Source organism: Dama dama, chromosome X, assembly GCF_033118175.1.
Source record: "Dama dama isolate Ldn47 chromosome X, ASM3311817v1, whole genome shotgun sequence".
In the NCBI taxonomy this organism is placed as follows: Eukaryota; Metazoa; Chordata; class Mammalia; order Artiodactyla; family Cervidae; genus Dama; species Dama dama.
In genome coordinates this window covers 45,507,452-45,523,355 of record NC_083714.1, presented here as the reverse complement: position 1 = coordinate 45,523,355, position 15,904 = coordinate 45,507,452, and the positions used below count along the sequence as shown (strand labels likewise).

General features: G+C 39.3%; 1 protein-coding gene across 1 annotated transcript in view; it reads left to right on the top strand.

The window, feature by feature from the left end:
• LOC133052041 (endogenous retrovirus group PABLB member 1 Env polyprotein-like) overlaps nucleotides 1–9,689 on the top strand; it is a 221,896-nt gene extending 212,207 nt beyond the window's left edge. The window contains exon 3 of the mRNA XM_061136784.1: nucleotides 8,872–9,689. Coding sequence (XP_060992767.1) covers nucleotides 8,872–9,087 — 216 coding nt within the window. The 3' untranslated portion in view covers nucleotides 9,088–9,689. The remainder of the gene's footprint in view (nucleotides 1–8,871) is intronic.
• Nucleotides 9,690–15,904: the final 6,215 nt, after the last annotated feature.

The following is a 15,904-nucleotide window of genomic DNA, read 5'->3' as shown; positions in this document are numbered from 1 at the left end:
TCCTATTATTAGCAAAGGAAATGGAAATCAAAGAATGTCTAGACGTGGATTTCAGTCATTCTAAGTTTACATTGTATGAATGAAGATAGTATACATGACTACATCTATTTGTGCATCTCCATTGAATCCATTTCAGTTTTTACCAAACATATGGACCCTGACAACATACCCAGGAAACCATATTCAGAAATGTAATGATAAATGAATGCATGTCCCGTGCTCACTTACCTTTAGATGAGCAGGCCGCAGAGAATCTCAGAGGACTGGCAGTCTCTTATCAAGCAGTTTGCAAGGTTAATTGTTGACTTAAATGTAGATACATAGATAAATTAGTACAATCCACATTCAAATAATGGGAGACATGTCTCCATGTGTCTCTCATTCACTAAGTTGTTTGATGGAGCAACATTAACATCTTTGTTGCAGACTCTTCTCAAGGATGTCTGTGTAGCAATCTGCCTTGAAGATAGAGACAGTGTCTCCCTCTAGGGCAGAGAACAGGTATGCTTTCTTAGCAGGATAGTGAAAATAATGCTGTTGTCTGGGGCAAATATTAGCAGCATTTTTATAAAATTATTTAAGCACAGGGTTCCTCAGTTGGGGCCCAGACCTTCTGTCTGGATACCATCCATCTGGGCCATTGTGTGTCATCCCCATGGGACTTGGGATGGGCAAGAGGAACTAAAGCAAGTATGAAACTCGTTCTGCCTGCTCTTCAGTTTATAATAAGTCCTTTGTTTCTGACCCAGGAATCTTATGTCTTCTGTTGACATATATGAAATTGTGGCAGGCTAACTTTTATCTTTTAAGCATGATGAAAACCCAGGCACTTCATAGTTCTTAACAACATTAATAAACAACTCAAGTTAATGTTCTAATGACCATAGGGTATCACAAATTAAAATTGTGTGCAGATTAACAGACCAGGATAATGGTGAATGAAGAGTCAGTCAAAATATTAGCAACATCTTAGATGCCTCTAAGTACAAGCTTATTAATGTTAAACTCATTATCAAACACTTGCATCCTTATCAACAATAAAGATCATGAAATACACAAAGAAGTGTAAATTCTTCATGTAAGAGGGTCATGGTGTTTTATTAGATGGTAAGCGGCTTGGGCTTGCACTCTCTAAAAGAACTGACATGCATTGGTTACAAGCACTGATGTGGCTATGTGTGCATAATGCCATTTAAATAACAAGCTAGAATGGAAACGTCATTAAACAAGTAATCTGATGTCACATTAATAAAGCACAGTGATATGATTGAAAATAACCTTCAAAAAAGGAAGCAATTTCAGATAAAACTTAATTTTGTGTAAAAGCCAGTAAATTTAAATTTTGTGACAAGTTGTAGAGAATTTACCACTGAATATGCTGATTATGAAAGCTAATAGTGTTAGATGTTTACAAGTGGCATGATTATAAATAATTATTTTCTCACTCTTGCTTAATTCAATGTTAACATTTTTTTTTTCTGGATATCTTTGTGGTTAACTTGCTAATTGTAACATTACCTAGACTTGTGTGTTTCTGTTGACCATTCAGAAATCTTGGCAGAGGCTGTGTTGTATATCTTTGTGTTTCTCAGTGTTCTTCTGCATGTAGTAAGGGCTCAGAAATGCAACAAGGATATGGTGCAGTGTTTTCAACTTCCACTGCTTCTAGAAAAAAAAATGACTAACTTCCTTTTTTAAAAAACAACAGCAAACATATTTCTCAGTATAGGCGCTTCTGTGATACTGCTTTAAACCATCCCCAATGAAATTCAAAAGCCATTTATTAGAAAGCTGCTCTGTTTTTATGTTTATGATGTATTTTATTCTGGGTAGAGCTTTACTATTTAAAAAAATCAATACTCAGGCAAGTAACAGCCTCATGCCTTTATTAACCTTTTGTTCAAGTTTTCTCCTCTAATTAAACCATTTTCCAAATGATAATCTGTTTTATAGTAACTGTAATTTGGAAGAAAATTTTTCTTGTGATCCTTGCTTTGTGTTGTATATAGTAAAAAGCTACACGTAGCTTACAAATATAATATTTACAAAGCAGGAATATACAACTTCAGCATTCTAATGGTTTCTTATATGTAAATTAATTTAGGGTTCATCACATTTGTTGCTCTCATCAGAGTTTTCACCTCCTCCACATGTCTCTGTGAGTTGAATGATCTGATATAGATACCACGTTATCTGTGAACTCTGGACACACTAAGTATTAGTGGAACCAATGACAAGAAATGCCATGTCCACTTGGATATAAGTTCCACCATGGCAATGACCTTCTCGTGGTTTCTCTATCCTTATAGCCCAGAATAATTCAATAGAATGGGTGTTCAATAAATAGTTGTTTAAATAAATAAATTAATTGTTTCATGAGTTTGATATGTCTAAAAAGAAGGAAAGGAAGTATTTTATGGAAGAATTGGTCTATGAGTCTAGCATTTGTACTTGTCACACTCCATCACCTTTCCTCTTTTATTATATCTGTGAGTTGTATCATTCCAAATAATTATCTACTTACTTGTCTATTATCTCTCTCTCCTACTAGTTTATAAATTCCATGAGTAAAGGTACTATGTATGTCTTGTGTAGAGGTATATTCTGGGCACCTCAAATAATGCCTAGCATATAGTTGATCCAGTATATATCTGTTAAATGAGATAGTAAATTTTAGTATGAACTTGGTATATCTATAAATTGTAAGACAAAAAACAAACGCATGAAAAATCCAATTGTTGGCATGGTGAGAGAGGCCCTCTAGAAGGACATGTGCATCTATTCAGTGTTTGAGGTCAGGTTATGTAAGTCCATTTTTATAATGAGCTGGAACCTGCTTATGAATCTCTAATATTTATAGGAATTGAAGATTTCTAGAGAATGCCTAATAATCTTGGTTTCCAAAGAAGTTAATTTAGTCTTCAAGTCAGAGAGGGATACCTGGGATTGATGTATCCTAGCATTAAGAGACATTTAAAATGGAATGAGATATAATCTGATCAATAGCATTACATTTATATAGTCATTTCATTATTAGTGGTAGTAATAATAGTAGTTGTAGTAGTGATAGTGAAAGGTTGTTGCTGAACCACACAAAGATGCTGGGATTCTTCAGGACAAGGTAAGGATGCTTGGAGCTCTAGTTCTTTGTTCTCCTAGTGAACGCGTTTTCTGCTGTACTTTACTAACTCTACGGTGTGCTTGTGTGAATGAATAACATGCCCTGTGCAAAGCAAGTGAGGAGCCTTGCTCAGCAGTTCCACGTTGACCACATATGTCTTATGGCAGAAACCTGTCAGGGGTTTATACCGACCTGCCAATGCCAAGAGGCACCCAATGTCTCCTTCAGGGACCGACCAGAAATGGGAAAAGTGTGTGGACCAAACTCTCCTTTCTTGGTCAAACTTTTCAGTCTCTTTGACCATTTTATAACTCCTTGGAATTAGAAGTACTAACCTGATTTGTCAGATCATAGACTTTCAAGGGACTTGTGATCTATGCTGTTACTGCGTACTATGCCTTAGGTCCCAAACTTGGATTGGTAGTCAAGTAGTGCCTAGCCTTGCTAGGCATGGAAAGTTTGGAAGCTAGATGGAGCTCTAGCTGCAAGAGCATCTCTGAGGTTAAAGGTTACTCAGATTGGAACTACAATGGATTATTTTTTTTCTTCCCTTTGGTAATGCTGGCTCTTAGTGGACCAGAGGAGGCTCTTATATTGGTGTGGTGATGCTTGGATGGAACATAAAACATTTCAGTTTTATGTTCATATCGGTCTTATTGTGGTCAAAAATATACTCAGGGTCAGGGTCATGCATCAGGTGATGAGAATGTTTCCCCCAGCAGTCTTAGCCTGGGAGGCATTCTGGAAGGTTACTCTGATTGCACCCCAGGTGGCATCAGAGGCAAGCAAGGTTTTAATGGTGAGGAGTTGGACGTCAGTCAGGGATGCCATCAGGTCTACCCCTGGTGCATCTCCACCCCATCTTGGTGGTAGAACCGGGAGGGAAGAGTATGTCACCTGCATCAGTAAGGGACAGACTAAGTTCGACCAGGAAAGAAAAGATTTGGTGTAAAGTCTGTCTACACCCCCATCTAGAGCAGGGAGGGATGCCTCTGGTAGAAAGAGGGTGCTGGTCGCTTTTTTTTTTTTTTTTCCTCTCTTACAGATGGGAGCTAACAATTCCAGCCTCACTCCTTTGAACTGTATCCTGAAAAATCTGGGGTAGATTTGATCCCCAGGGCTTAAGGAAGACATACCTGGTCTTCCTATGTGATACTGCATGGCCATGGTATCCATTGGAGGATGGTAAATGGTGGCCAGTTGGAGGGTCTCTTAAGTATAATACTGTTTTACAATTAGACCGATTCTGTATAAAACAAGGAAAATGGGTAGAAGTAGCATATGTGTTGCCCTTTTTCTCTCTGCAAAATATGCCATACTTATGTCCTAAGGGTATAGATTTGGGTGTGACACCTTCAGCTCCCTCCTGTCCTCCTACTTTGCTAGATGGGATGGAGGACAGGAGACAAAGAGATAAAGAAAATCAGGTTTCTCCAATCTATCCCTGGGATCATATGCACAGAGCAGCCAGAGAGGCTGAGGAACAGACACACAAGCTTTTACCTCTTCATGAAGCACCCACTGGGAGAAATAATCAGTCTATGAGGGTTAATAAGCCTTTTTCTTATCAAGAAATACAAAAAATTAAGGAGGATCTGGGAGACTATTTAGAGGACCCAGAAAAATATATTAAAGCTTTAAAGGTGTTACTCTGCTTTATGACCTTACTTGGAAGGATGTGATGTATATCTTGGGACAAACGCTGACTCCTGACTCAAAGACTCGAGTTTTGGGAAAAGTGGTTGCTTATGGAAATGAATGGTTTGGTAATGAATCAGTAGGGAAGAGGGAGGACGAGATAACTGCCCTCCCTACTGGGAATCAGGCGGTCCCAACTACAGAACCAAACTGGGACTACAACACAGCTAAAGGAAGATGGGATCAGAGTCATTTTGTCAGATGTATTCTTGAAGGACTCAGGCAGGCGCGTGCTAAGCCTTTAAACTATGGCAAATTGGCAGACATAGAACAGGAGGAGAAGGAAGCTCCTGGTAAATTCCTAGATAGACTGAGAGAAGCCCTTCGCAGATTCACTGAGATTGATCCTGAAAGTGAAGAGGGAAAAGTGATCTTAAAGGATAGATTTCTCACTCAGTCGGCTCCAGGTATCTGCCGTAAGCTATTAAAATGGGCGTATGGGCCAAATCAGTCTTTAGATACTCTGTTACAACTGGCTCAGACAGTCTATTATGGTAGGGAATGTGAAGAAAGGAAAGGCAGAAAAGGACAAAGGAACAGGGGGAAGCCCTCGAAATGGCTATGAAAACCGTTCTTAAACAGCCTGAGGAAAATGCCCAGAGGGACCCAGGTGAAAAGGGATGGGCTTGCTATTGCTGTGGAAAGGAGGGGCACCTCAAGTGGGATTGCCCTCAGGCATCTAAGCCGCCCCCTGCTCTATGTCTGGTCTGCAAAGGACCACACTGGAAGAGAGGCTGCCCCCAGAGGCATAGGTTTCAGGGGTCGGACTCTCAAGAAAATCAGGACTGAAGGTGCCCGGGGGTCCCCACACAAGCTCTCGTCCTAATTACACCTGAGGAACCCTGGGTATTAATAACTGTGGGGGGCCAATCCATCGATTTCCTTTTAGATACTGGGGCAACTTACTCCATGCTTACTGAAGCCCCTGATCCACTTTCTTCCTGATCCGCTCCCATAATGGGACTGTCTGGATGAGCCAAAACGTATTACTTCAGTGTTTCTGTCAGTTGTGACTGAGATTCAATGCTACTTTCACACGAGTTTCTGATTGTGCCCGAGTCTCCCTCACCCCTTTTGGGGAGGGATATACTGAGCAAGGTCCTTGCCTCTATTTTCATGAATATGGAGCCTTTCTTTTCTCTCCCTTTAATTGAACAAAATGTAAATCCTAGAGTATGGGCTGATGGAAAATCTGTGGGTCTAGCACAAAATGCTATTCCTGTAGTTGTCAAGCTCAAAGACCCGCACTTATTTCCACATAAGAAGCAGTATCCACTGAAACCTGAGGTTAAGGAAGGGTTAAAACCCATTATTGAGAATTTAAAGGAGCAGGGATTTTAATTCCCTGTAACAGTCCATGCAACACTCCTATTTTGGGTATAAAGAAATCAAATGGTAAATGGAGACTAGTTCAAGATTTACAAATAATAAATGAGGCTGTAGTTCCTTTACACCCCATGGTGCCTAATCCTTATACTCTATTGTCTGAAATTCCTGAACGAGCCAAATATTTCTCAGTAATTGATTTGAAAGATGCCTTCTATTCAGTGCCTTTGTCAGAGGAAAGTCAATTTCTATTTGCTTTTGAGAACCCTATGCAGCCAACTTCTCAGTTAACCTGGACAGTTTTGCCCCAGGGATTTCGTGACAGTCCTCACTTATTTGGACAAAGTTTGTCACGGGATCTACAAAACTTTAATAGCTCCGAAGTGGTGGTGCTACACTATGTAGATGATATTTTGCTCTGTGCTGAGACAGAGGAAGCTTGTTCACGAACCTCAGAAAACTTCTTAAACTTTCTGGCAGGCTGCGGTTACAAGGCATCAAGAGAAAAGGCTCAGCTTTGTCAGCAATCTGTTAGATATCTGGGCCTAATCATATCAGAAGGGACTAGGGCCATAGGCCCCGAGAGAATTAAACCTATACTAAACCATCCCCTACTTATAACTTTAAGACAATTGAGAGGATTTTTGGGAATCACAGACTACTGTTGCATTTGGGTTCCCGGTTATGGGGAACTTGTCCAGCCTTTATATAAACTTATAGCTGAAACTCAGCAGACTCAAACTGACAAACTGGTTGGGTTTCCAGATGCTCAAAAGGCTTTTAAGGTTCTTCAGACTGTTCTCCTGCAAGCTCCCGCTCTGAGCTTGCCCAAAGGGTCAGAATTTAATTTGTTTGTCACTGAAAGAAAAGGTGTGGCCTTGGGAGTTTTGACACAACCCGGAGGGCCTCACCAGCAACCTATTGCTTATCTAAGCAGAGAATTAGATGTAATTTCACGTGGGTGGCCCCACTGCCTAAGAGTAATTGGGGCAGCAGCTTTATTAGCACATAAAGCTTTAAAAATAATTAATGGATGAAACCTTAATGTACTGACTTCTCATGATGTGAGTGGAATCTTAAATTCCAAGGTTAATATTTGGATGACAGACAGTAGGCTTCTTAAATATCAGTCATTGTTGTTAGAAGGATTAGTAACTAAGCTTAAAGTTTGTGGAAATTTAAATCCTGCCACTTTCCTTCCTGAGAAGGAAAATGAAACACCTGATCACGATTGTTCCCAGTTCCTAACTTTAAACTATGCAGCTCGGGAAGATCTAATGGATACCCCATTAGACAATCCTGACATGGAAATATTTACAGATGGCAGTTCTTTTGTTCGGGATGGAAAGCGTAAAGCAGGTTACGCTGAACGGTGACTGCTGAACAGGTTTTAGAAGCAAAATCTCTCCTCCAGGGAACCAGTGCTCAGTTAACGGAGCTTGTGGCTCTGACCCGAGCTCTAGAGTTAAGCAAAGGACAGCGGGAAAATATCTACACTGATTCTAAGTATGCTTACTTGACTTTACATGCTCATGCTGCAATATGGAAAGAAATGCAGTTTAAAACAGCAACAGGAGAACCTATTAAACATTTCAGAGAGACTGAGAGACGTTTAACTGCTATTTATTGTCCTAAAGAAGTAGCTGTTTTGCATTGCAAAGGACACAACAGAGATGGGAGTTAAGTAGCTGAAGGTAATCAGCTTGCTGACTGTCAAGCCAGAAAAGCAGCACTTTACCAAACCCCTTCACTACAGATGCCTTTGATCTGGACGGGTCCTGTGGAACAGGAAAAATCACAATATTAGAAAGATATGAGAAAAGAGTAGCAAAGATTACTGATAAAGGATGGTTACAGTCTGAGGATGGACGATTAATAACTCCTGAAAGTGCTCAATGGAAAATCCTTAAGGGTTTACACCAGAGTTTTCATTTGGGTGCAAAGAGTACTTACCAGATGGCTTCTCGTTTTTTTGAAGGTAAAAATGTAATGAAAACTTTTACTGGATGGATTGAGGCTTTTCCATGTCGTAAAGATTTTAATCCATGAAATTATCCCCAGGTTTGGACTGCCATAGAGCCTTCAGAGTGACAATGGCTCTGCCTTTAAAGCTGCTGTAACTCAGGGGGTGTCTAAAGCTCTAGGAATAGAATATCACTTACACAGTTCCTGGAGACCCCAATCCTCAGGGAAGGTTGAAAAAGCTAATGACATTGTCAAAAGACATCTGCGCAAATTAACTCAAGAGACACAGGACAATTGGATTAAAGTCATAACCATAGCTTTAATGAGGGCTCGAACTGCCCCCAAAAAGGAGGGACTGTCCCCCTTTGAGTGTATTTATGGAAGGCCTTTCTTACACACAGACATTGTTATAGACCCTGAAGCCTTGGAATTAACTAATTATGTGACTCAGCTCTCAGCTTTTCAACAGGCATTAACAGAACTCTGGGAGATGACTCCTGACCCAGCCTCTGAGTCAAGCAAGCCTCTCTTAGAGCCAGGAATCGAGGTCCTCATAAAAACATTGGGGTCTGGGGGCCCACCCCTTGAGCCCCTCTGGGAAGGCCCTTACCACGTTATTCTTTCTTCTCCCACAGCTGTCAAAGTGCCAGGGATTGATTCGTGGGTACATCACACTCAAGTTAAGAGGTGGCACCCTGACCAGAACTAAGGAACTTCATTTTATGTCTTTACTTTCTATGCTCTGACTTTGTACTTTTCAGATGGGCCTGATAATCTATGTGAGCCTACTTCTGCTGATGCCAAAGATCCTGAGTCTGCCGTTTGATCCTCAAGACAATGCCTTCCTGTCCTGGGCTCACTCCTACACAGCATTTCACAATCAGCCTAACTGCTGGGTCTGTGGAGTGCTCCCCTCTTCATCAATGGAAGGCTTCCCATGGTGGACATCTCCACTTCAAGGAAAAGACTTTCTATAAGTCTGCGAATACCTTCGACAACAATCATATGTGATGCCTCTTCTTCATCTGATGACATCTAACAACCCTAAAATGGACTGGTGCAACATATTGTACTTTAACTATGGACCTAATGTGACTTTTAGTTTTGATTATATATTGTCTCGGTTCAACGACTATTTTGCTACACATAAGGCAAATAGGTCTAGATCGAATGGTTTTTTTACCTGACGTTTATCAAATATATGATGAGGTTATATGGTTAACTCCTGAAAAAGGACGTCTAATATCTACTGCCCCTATATGTTGAGAACAAATAGAGCCATCCCCAGAAGTTAGTCAACAACTTAATTATAGTGATTGGAAACACTTGGGATTTTTGCCTCAGGAAATATGCAATGTAATCATTCCCATGTTTTCCAACCCCAATTCAGGTCTTCCCTTTGTCTGGCCAGACACTGATTGGGACTGTATATCTCAGTCATGCTGGCTTGCTCCAAACAGGACTTATTGGATATGTGGCTCTTACCTATGGGCATGGCTTCCCCCCTGTTGGATAGGGAGATGCACCCTAGGTCTAGCCTTTACTCATGGCTTTATATTTTCAGAGCTTCCAGAAAAGCCTGCTAATTTACCCCACCTTAAAACTCGGTGGGCAAGGTCTGTATTTCACTGGTATGATTATTTGGCTGCAGTGTTTGTTCCCTCTTTGGGAACTACAGATGTTATGCTACAAGTGGATGCTTTGACTAATTTTACTCAACAGGCATTACAAGATTCTCAAAAAGTGATTTCAGCTCTTAATGCTGAACAAGCACAAATTAGCAAAGGTGGTTTTACAAAACAGATTAGCTTTAGATATTCTGACAGCTGACAAGGAGGAACTTGTGCCATTATTCATACCCAATGCTGTACTTATATACCTAATATGAGCACTAATGTTACTCATTTTACTGAACACATGACCAAGATGACTGGGGCTATGAATACTCCTGAAACCTCAATTGCCTCACTTTGGGAGAGGTTAACTAGTTCCCCATGGTGAAAAGCTGTCTTAATTACAATAATTCTGATTGTTCTATTTTTGCTGTTTGCTCCCTGCTTCTGTAATTGTGTAATTAGATTTGTTTCTAGTCGCACGAAGGCTTTTAAGTTACAGATGGTTGTCCGAGCTCCTATGAGTGCCACAGCCTCCTCCAACTATTACTTGGGGCCCCTGGATCAGAGACCCTCAATATGAAGGTTAGGAGAATATGTTGCCTTAACAATGTAGGAACCACGCCCCTAAACAGCAGGAAGTAGTTATGGAAAGAAAATGACGTCCCTTTCCCTTGGCAACATAATTCTCCTAAAAGAAAAGTGGGGAATGAGAGAGTCAATTCCTAGGCAGATTGATAAGAAGTCCAGGGGTCCCCAAGGAGAGAGGGGTCTGGAATTCTCAAGGAGGAAGAAAGGGACAAACTTTTTTTCCTCTACATTCCTTAGGATTATATAACAATAATATATACTGCTTGAGAACAGTCTCTGGAAAAAAACCTTGTAGTTAATCCTGTTATCTTAAGGTGTAAATTATGGAGTAGGTTTAGTGAGGTCTTTGCAACCTCCAGACATTCTTTTGATCCACTGTAATAACTAATTAGAGAGTATATAATTCCATTGCTAACACTAGCAAGCGGGTACTCTTTCTGCCCCCTTCTGATGCCTATGTCAGAAACTTTCTCTCTCTCCTTTATACTTTAATAAAACTTTATTACACAAAAGCTCTGTGCGATCAAGCATCGTCTCTGGCCCCAGATTGAATTCTTCTCCTCCAGAGGCCAAGACTCCTGGCGTCTTTGTGTGGTTAGGCAACAACCTTTCAATAGTGTCTGGCATATGGCAGGCACCAAAAATAATTGTCAAATGAATGAAAGTACCGTCATGTTTGAATTGGCTATCCCTCTTATTCTGAGATGTCTTCAGAACAAAAAACAAAAAACTTTCCAGTGCTCCCAAAATTACCAAGTTAGATATACAGTGATTGGAACACCAGGATAAACTGAGAGGAGCCATAGAGCTAATCTGTTCTATTTTCCAACAGATATCAATTTTTTTATACATAGATTTGACCTTGCACACAGAATAAAGGCTCACAAACATGTTTCACATTTTCATTACTCAGTTTCTATGTCATTGAAAAATATGTTAGGTATTGGCTGCAGGCGGGGTTTTAAAAGGGAGCAGTAAGCTGGAGGAAGGATATCACAGTCTAGGAAAACAATGGTATTTTAGCCAGAATTGTTCAATTTATATGTGGCTGAAAAACATTTACCAAACTCATAATAATAAAACAGAATGCCAATTTAGGAATCCACATGTATATATTTGGCTCAAGAACAGGATCCAATTATCTGCACAGAGGTTTCCCTGCTAATATGCAAGGAGATAACTTTGTAGATACAATCACAATGAGGCTTATGGGGAGAAGCACACTTTTCTATAACAGTAACATTTATTCTGTTCCTGTCTTCCACCTAATTACTTGTTGGGTCACGTCAATTTCACTGCTGAAATGTATGTTGAATTTTTTACTATTTCCTTAATTCATCATGTTTTCCCCTGAACTGAAACAATGCCATTCTAACTGCTTTCTCTATCTTCAGTATCTTTCCTATCTTTAGTTTCATTCTTTTTAAATCCACCCTCCACTACAGTCTAAAGGATCTCTCTGGTAATCAAGTCTGATTGTATCATGCCACACTAGCTCTCATAAGCAATATCTTCAATGACTCTTTACTGTATTCTAGGAAGAAACAACGGAGAAGGCAATGGCACCCGACTCCAGTACTCTTGCCTGGAAAATCCCATGGACAGAGGAGCCTGGTAGGCTGCAGTCCATGCAGTCGCTGAGAGTCAGACACGACTGAGCGACTTCACTTTCACTTTTCACTTTCATGCATTGGAGAAGGAAATGGCAACCCACTCCAGTGTTCTTGCCTGGAGAATCCCAGGGAAGGGGGAGCCTGGTGGGCTGCCTTCTTTGGGGTCGCACAGAGTCGGACACGACTGAAGCGACTTAGCAGCAGCAGCAGCAGCAGGAAGAAACAAAATACACACACGCCTGCGCACGCACAGGCACATACTCTTAAGCAGGACAACCCATCAGCCTTTATAATTAACCCCAATCTATATTTCCATCTGCTCCTAGTGTCCCCAGATAACCTATGCTCCCATAAGGATTGCCTTAACATTTGCCAGTTCTACACTGTGCCAAGTCTTCTTTTGTCTGCTTATGATGTTCCTGCATCATGGAATATCTTTCTGCACTTCACCTATAAAAAAACTTTTCACCAAGACTAAAGCCAAACATCACTTCCTCTGTGAATCTTTCCTTGATCCACTTACTTGAAATTATTAATGCTCTCATTTTCACAATGCATATGTTATTAAAATTATTTTTCACTTTTGTACAGTATCTTATTGTCTGATTATACCTGCTTTCGTTATTATATTAGCATCTTTAGAGCATCTTCCTCACCTTTGTATCTTCCTTACCTACCTTTGCATGACATGTGTCATAGTCTGCTCTTGGGCTTCTATAACAAAATATCTTAAACTGGGAGGTTTAAATAACACATTTATTTCTCATTTATTTCTCTGGACTATGAAACATGTAAGATCAAGATGCTAGCGTATTTTGTTTCTTGTGAGAGTCCATTTTCTGGCTTGCAGATGGCCATCTTCTCCCTGTGTCCTCACATAGAGGAGAGATAAAAAGCTCTGGAATCTTTTCCTTTTCTTATAAGGGTAATAATCCCATCATTGGGTCCTACCCTCATGCCCTCATCTAAACCTAATTATCTCCCACTTCCTAATCCCATCATATTGAGAGTTGGGGCTTCACCATATCAATTTTGGGAGGACACACGAATTCCATACATAACACCTGTCCACTTGTCCTTTATTGTCTAGCACAGTGTTGATACAGTGTTGAGTATGTCACAGTCTTGGAAGCTTGAAATTCAACCTTTCAGATACCCAACTGCTCTCAGGTTTCTGACTGGTTGACCAGCAGTTCCCACTACTAAACCCTGAATCCGCCAGGAGACTAACATAGGAAGTCCTCCTTTCCTCTAGGCTGCTCTCAGTCAGTGATGACTGACTTTGCCTCAAGGACTCTCCACTCGCCTTGCTGAACTCTCTTAGGACTGCTCTGTAAGTCTAAGACACATCCATGCAACCTTCCTTTTTTCCTTATCTTCTTCATAAGGGTTAGACCTTTGTGTTGTCTGATGGTTCTTCCAGTATTCTCTCCCCATTTTCCCTCACAATACCCCTAAAGTTATTTTTATGTGTAATTTCTTTAGTATGTGTAATATAAAATTATTTTATACTAAGTTTTATTTTATGTGTAATATCCTTAATATCTGCTATTCAGAAGACCTTGAATAACATTGTATGTTTGAACAAGTCAAGGAATGGTGCACATTGTCTCCTATCTCCCAGAAGACTTGGTGCTACTCTGTGGCCATTCAAAGTCCTTATATGATCATCAATCTAGACCTTTCTTCCTTTTCAGTATACTCTTATGTAATGACCTGGCAGCCTCTGGCATTATTGATCCTTTATTATTGACAAAGATAATATATGGGTCTAGGACAAGGGACTAGTCACTTATTCACTTTTGTATTTATTTTGAAACAGGTAGCTGAGTAGATAAAATTTGTAGTGAACTGGTAAGTGACATTATCAAAAATTATAACCTTGCTTTTTGCTTATGTAAAACTTATTTCAAAATATTTCATATCTCTCCTGACTTTGTGCTTGTTTTCAGCTACACTTTTTGCAGAGAAAACTCAAAAGACATAAAAATAACATCAGAAGAAGACCAATATAGTGGCTATAGCACTGAGCTTGTCACCATATTTCTATTATTACCTGTCAGTTGAATATTGGCAGTGTGACCAGCAAAACAGAAAGAATATTCCAAGCAATCTCTAGATGTATCTACACATCAGACACATTTAAGAAAGCAGGGGAACATTTGTAATAATCATGGAAATGTTTTTGAATGCTGATCTGTCAGCAAGAAGACAGATGACAAGTTCAATTCCAGCTTCTAAATTACACTAATATGGGCTGTACCCTCTTCCCCTCTTTTTGCTTCTGTTTTTTGACCTTAGATGGAGAACTCCATGTTAATCATAATCCCCAGGACAAGATACTCTTTCATTATTGATTTGTGTAAGTTTACTGTCTTATTCTATCATTTTGTTCTGGTTCCTGCCCCATTGTCATAATGTTTCTAATATATGTCCTTGGATATGTATGTCCCTTTGCAACATTATATTCCCCAGTGGCTCAGTGGTAAAGAATTCTGCCTGCAATGCAGGAGCCGCAGGAGACACAGGTTCGATCCCTGGGTCAGGAAGATCCCCTGGAGAAGGGCAAGGCAACTCAGTCCAGTATTCTTGCCTGAAGAATCTCAAGGACAGAGGAGCCTGACAGGCTATAGTCCATGGGATCGCAAAGAATTGGACACAACTAAAGTTGCTTAGCATGCATGTATGCATATGTATTTCATAATGGTTAAGAGTAAAAAATACGGAGACAGATTGCTTCAGTTGAAATCCTGGGTCTTTCACTAAATAGCTACATAACCTTGTAAAAAAATGCTTAACCTCTTTGCTCTTCACTTTTCTAGTATTATTGTGTGGATTTAATGAACATAATGATGCCCTTGGGAAAACACCAGGCACACAGTAAGTCCTCAATAAATGCTTGCTTTTCTTCTGTGTAAGCATGAATTTTTAAATGATATGAACAATAGTCCTATAGGTGACATTGTATTTCTTATTATTTTCACTTAACACTATATTTGTATAATTAACCCATGGTGTAGCATGAACATCTAATTTAACTGTTTGGCTTTATAGAGTATGTCATCATATTCATCTGTAATCTATTATATACATAATGGACACCTAAGTTGCCTCTATCTGATACCATAAACAAAAAAAAATTCTAATATATCCACTGAGATTAAATTCTGCTGCAAGTAACAGAAACCAAATAGTGGTTCAATTTTTATCCTGTATAATATAAAGTCTGTAGGTAGTTGGCTTCATCCTTTGTGTTTGCTACACATACACATATACATGTACACACACAGATATGTATGATGTGTATAAGAATACATGCATATATTCTTTTATAAGTTTAAAACTTATACTTTAGGTATGTATTTTATAAACAGCGTATGGCTGAATTTTTAAATGCAACTTAAAATATTTTGTCTTTTACCCAGGAATGTGTTCTATTAGCATTTGTTTGAGTGCTTAAGTGCTTTTATTACTACTTGTCCCTTCTTTTTATATTGTGATGGCTTGAGAGTTTCTTAAGCTTCATTTTCCCCACTGTTGCAACTTTTGGAAGTCACACAGTCTACTTATACACTTTGAAAAATTATCCTTTATATATTAACAACTTATTGACCAGAGAGATATATTAACATATCTTTTGTCACCCAAACATTATTGAGCAGAGATGTTTCAATATTCACCACATAAAAAATCACTGGCCACATGCATTAGTTTCTGCAAAAACCCCCTGGTCAATAATGTTTTGATATTAATATGTAAATTTTAAAGTTCATAAGAATTACTGCTTTATTATGAAAAAACTAGATCTGTAGAACACTATAATCACAAGCTTCCTTTCTTTTCTTTTTTGCTTTATTTTCTGGTGCTTATTTTCTTTTTTTATTGTTTTCTTATACTTTCATTCTATATTTTAACTTTTCAAAGTAATATTATTATTATTGTAGGAGTACCTAAATATAAAAGAGATACTAATAGAC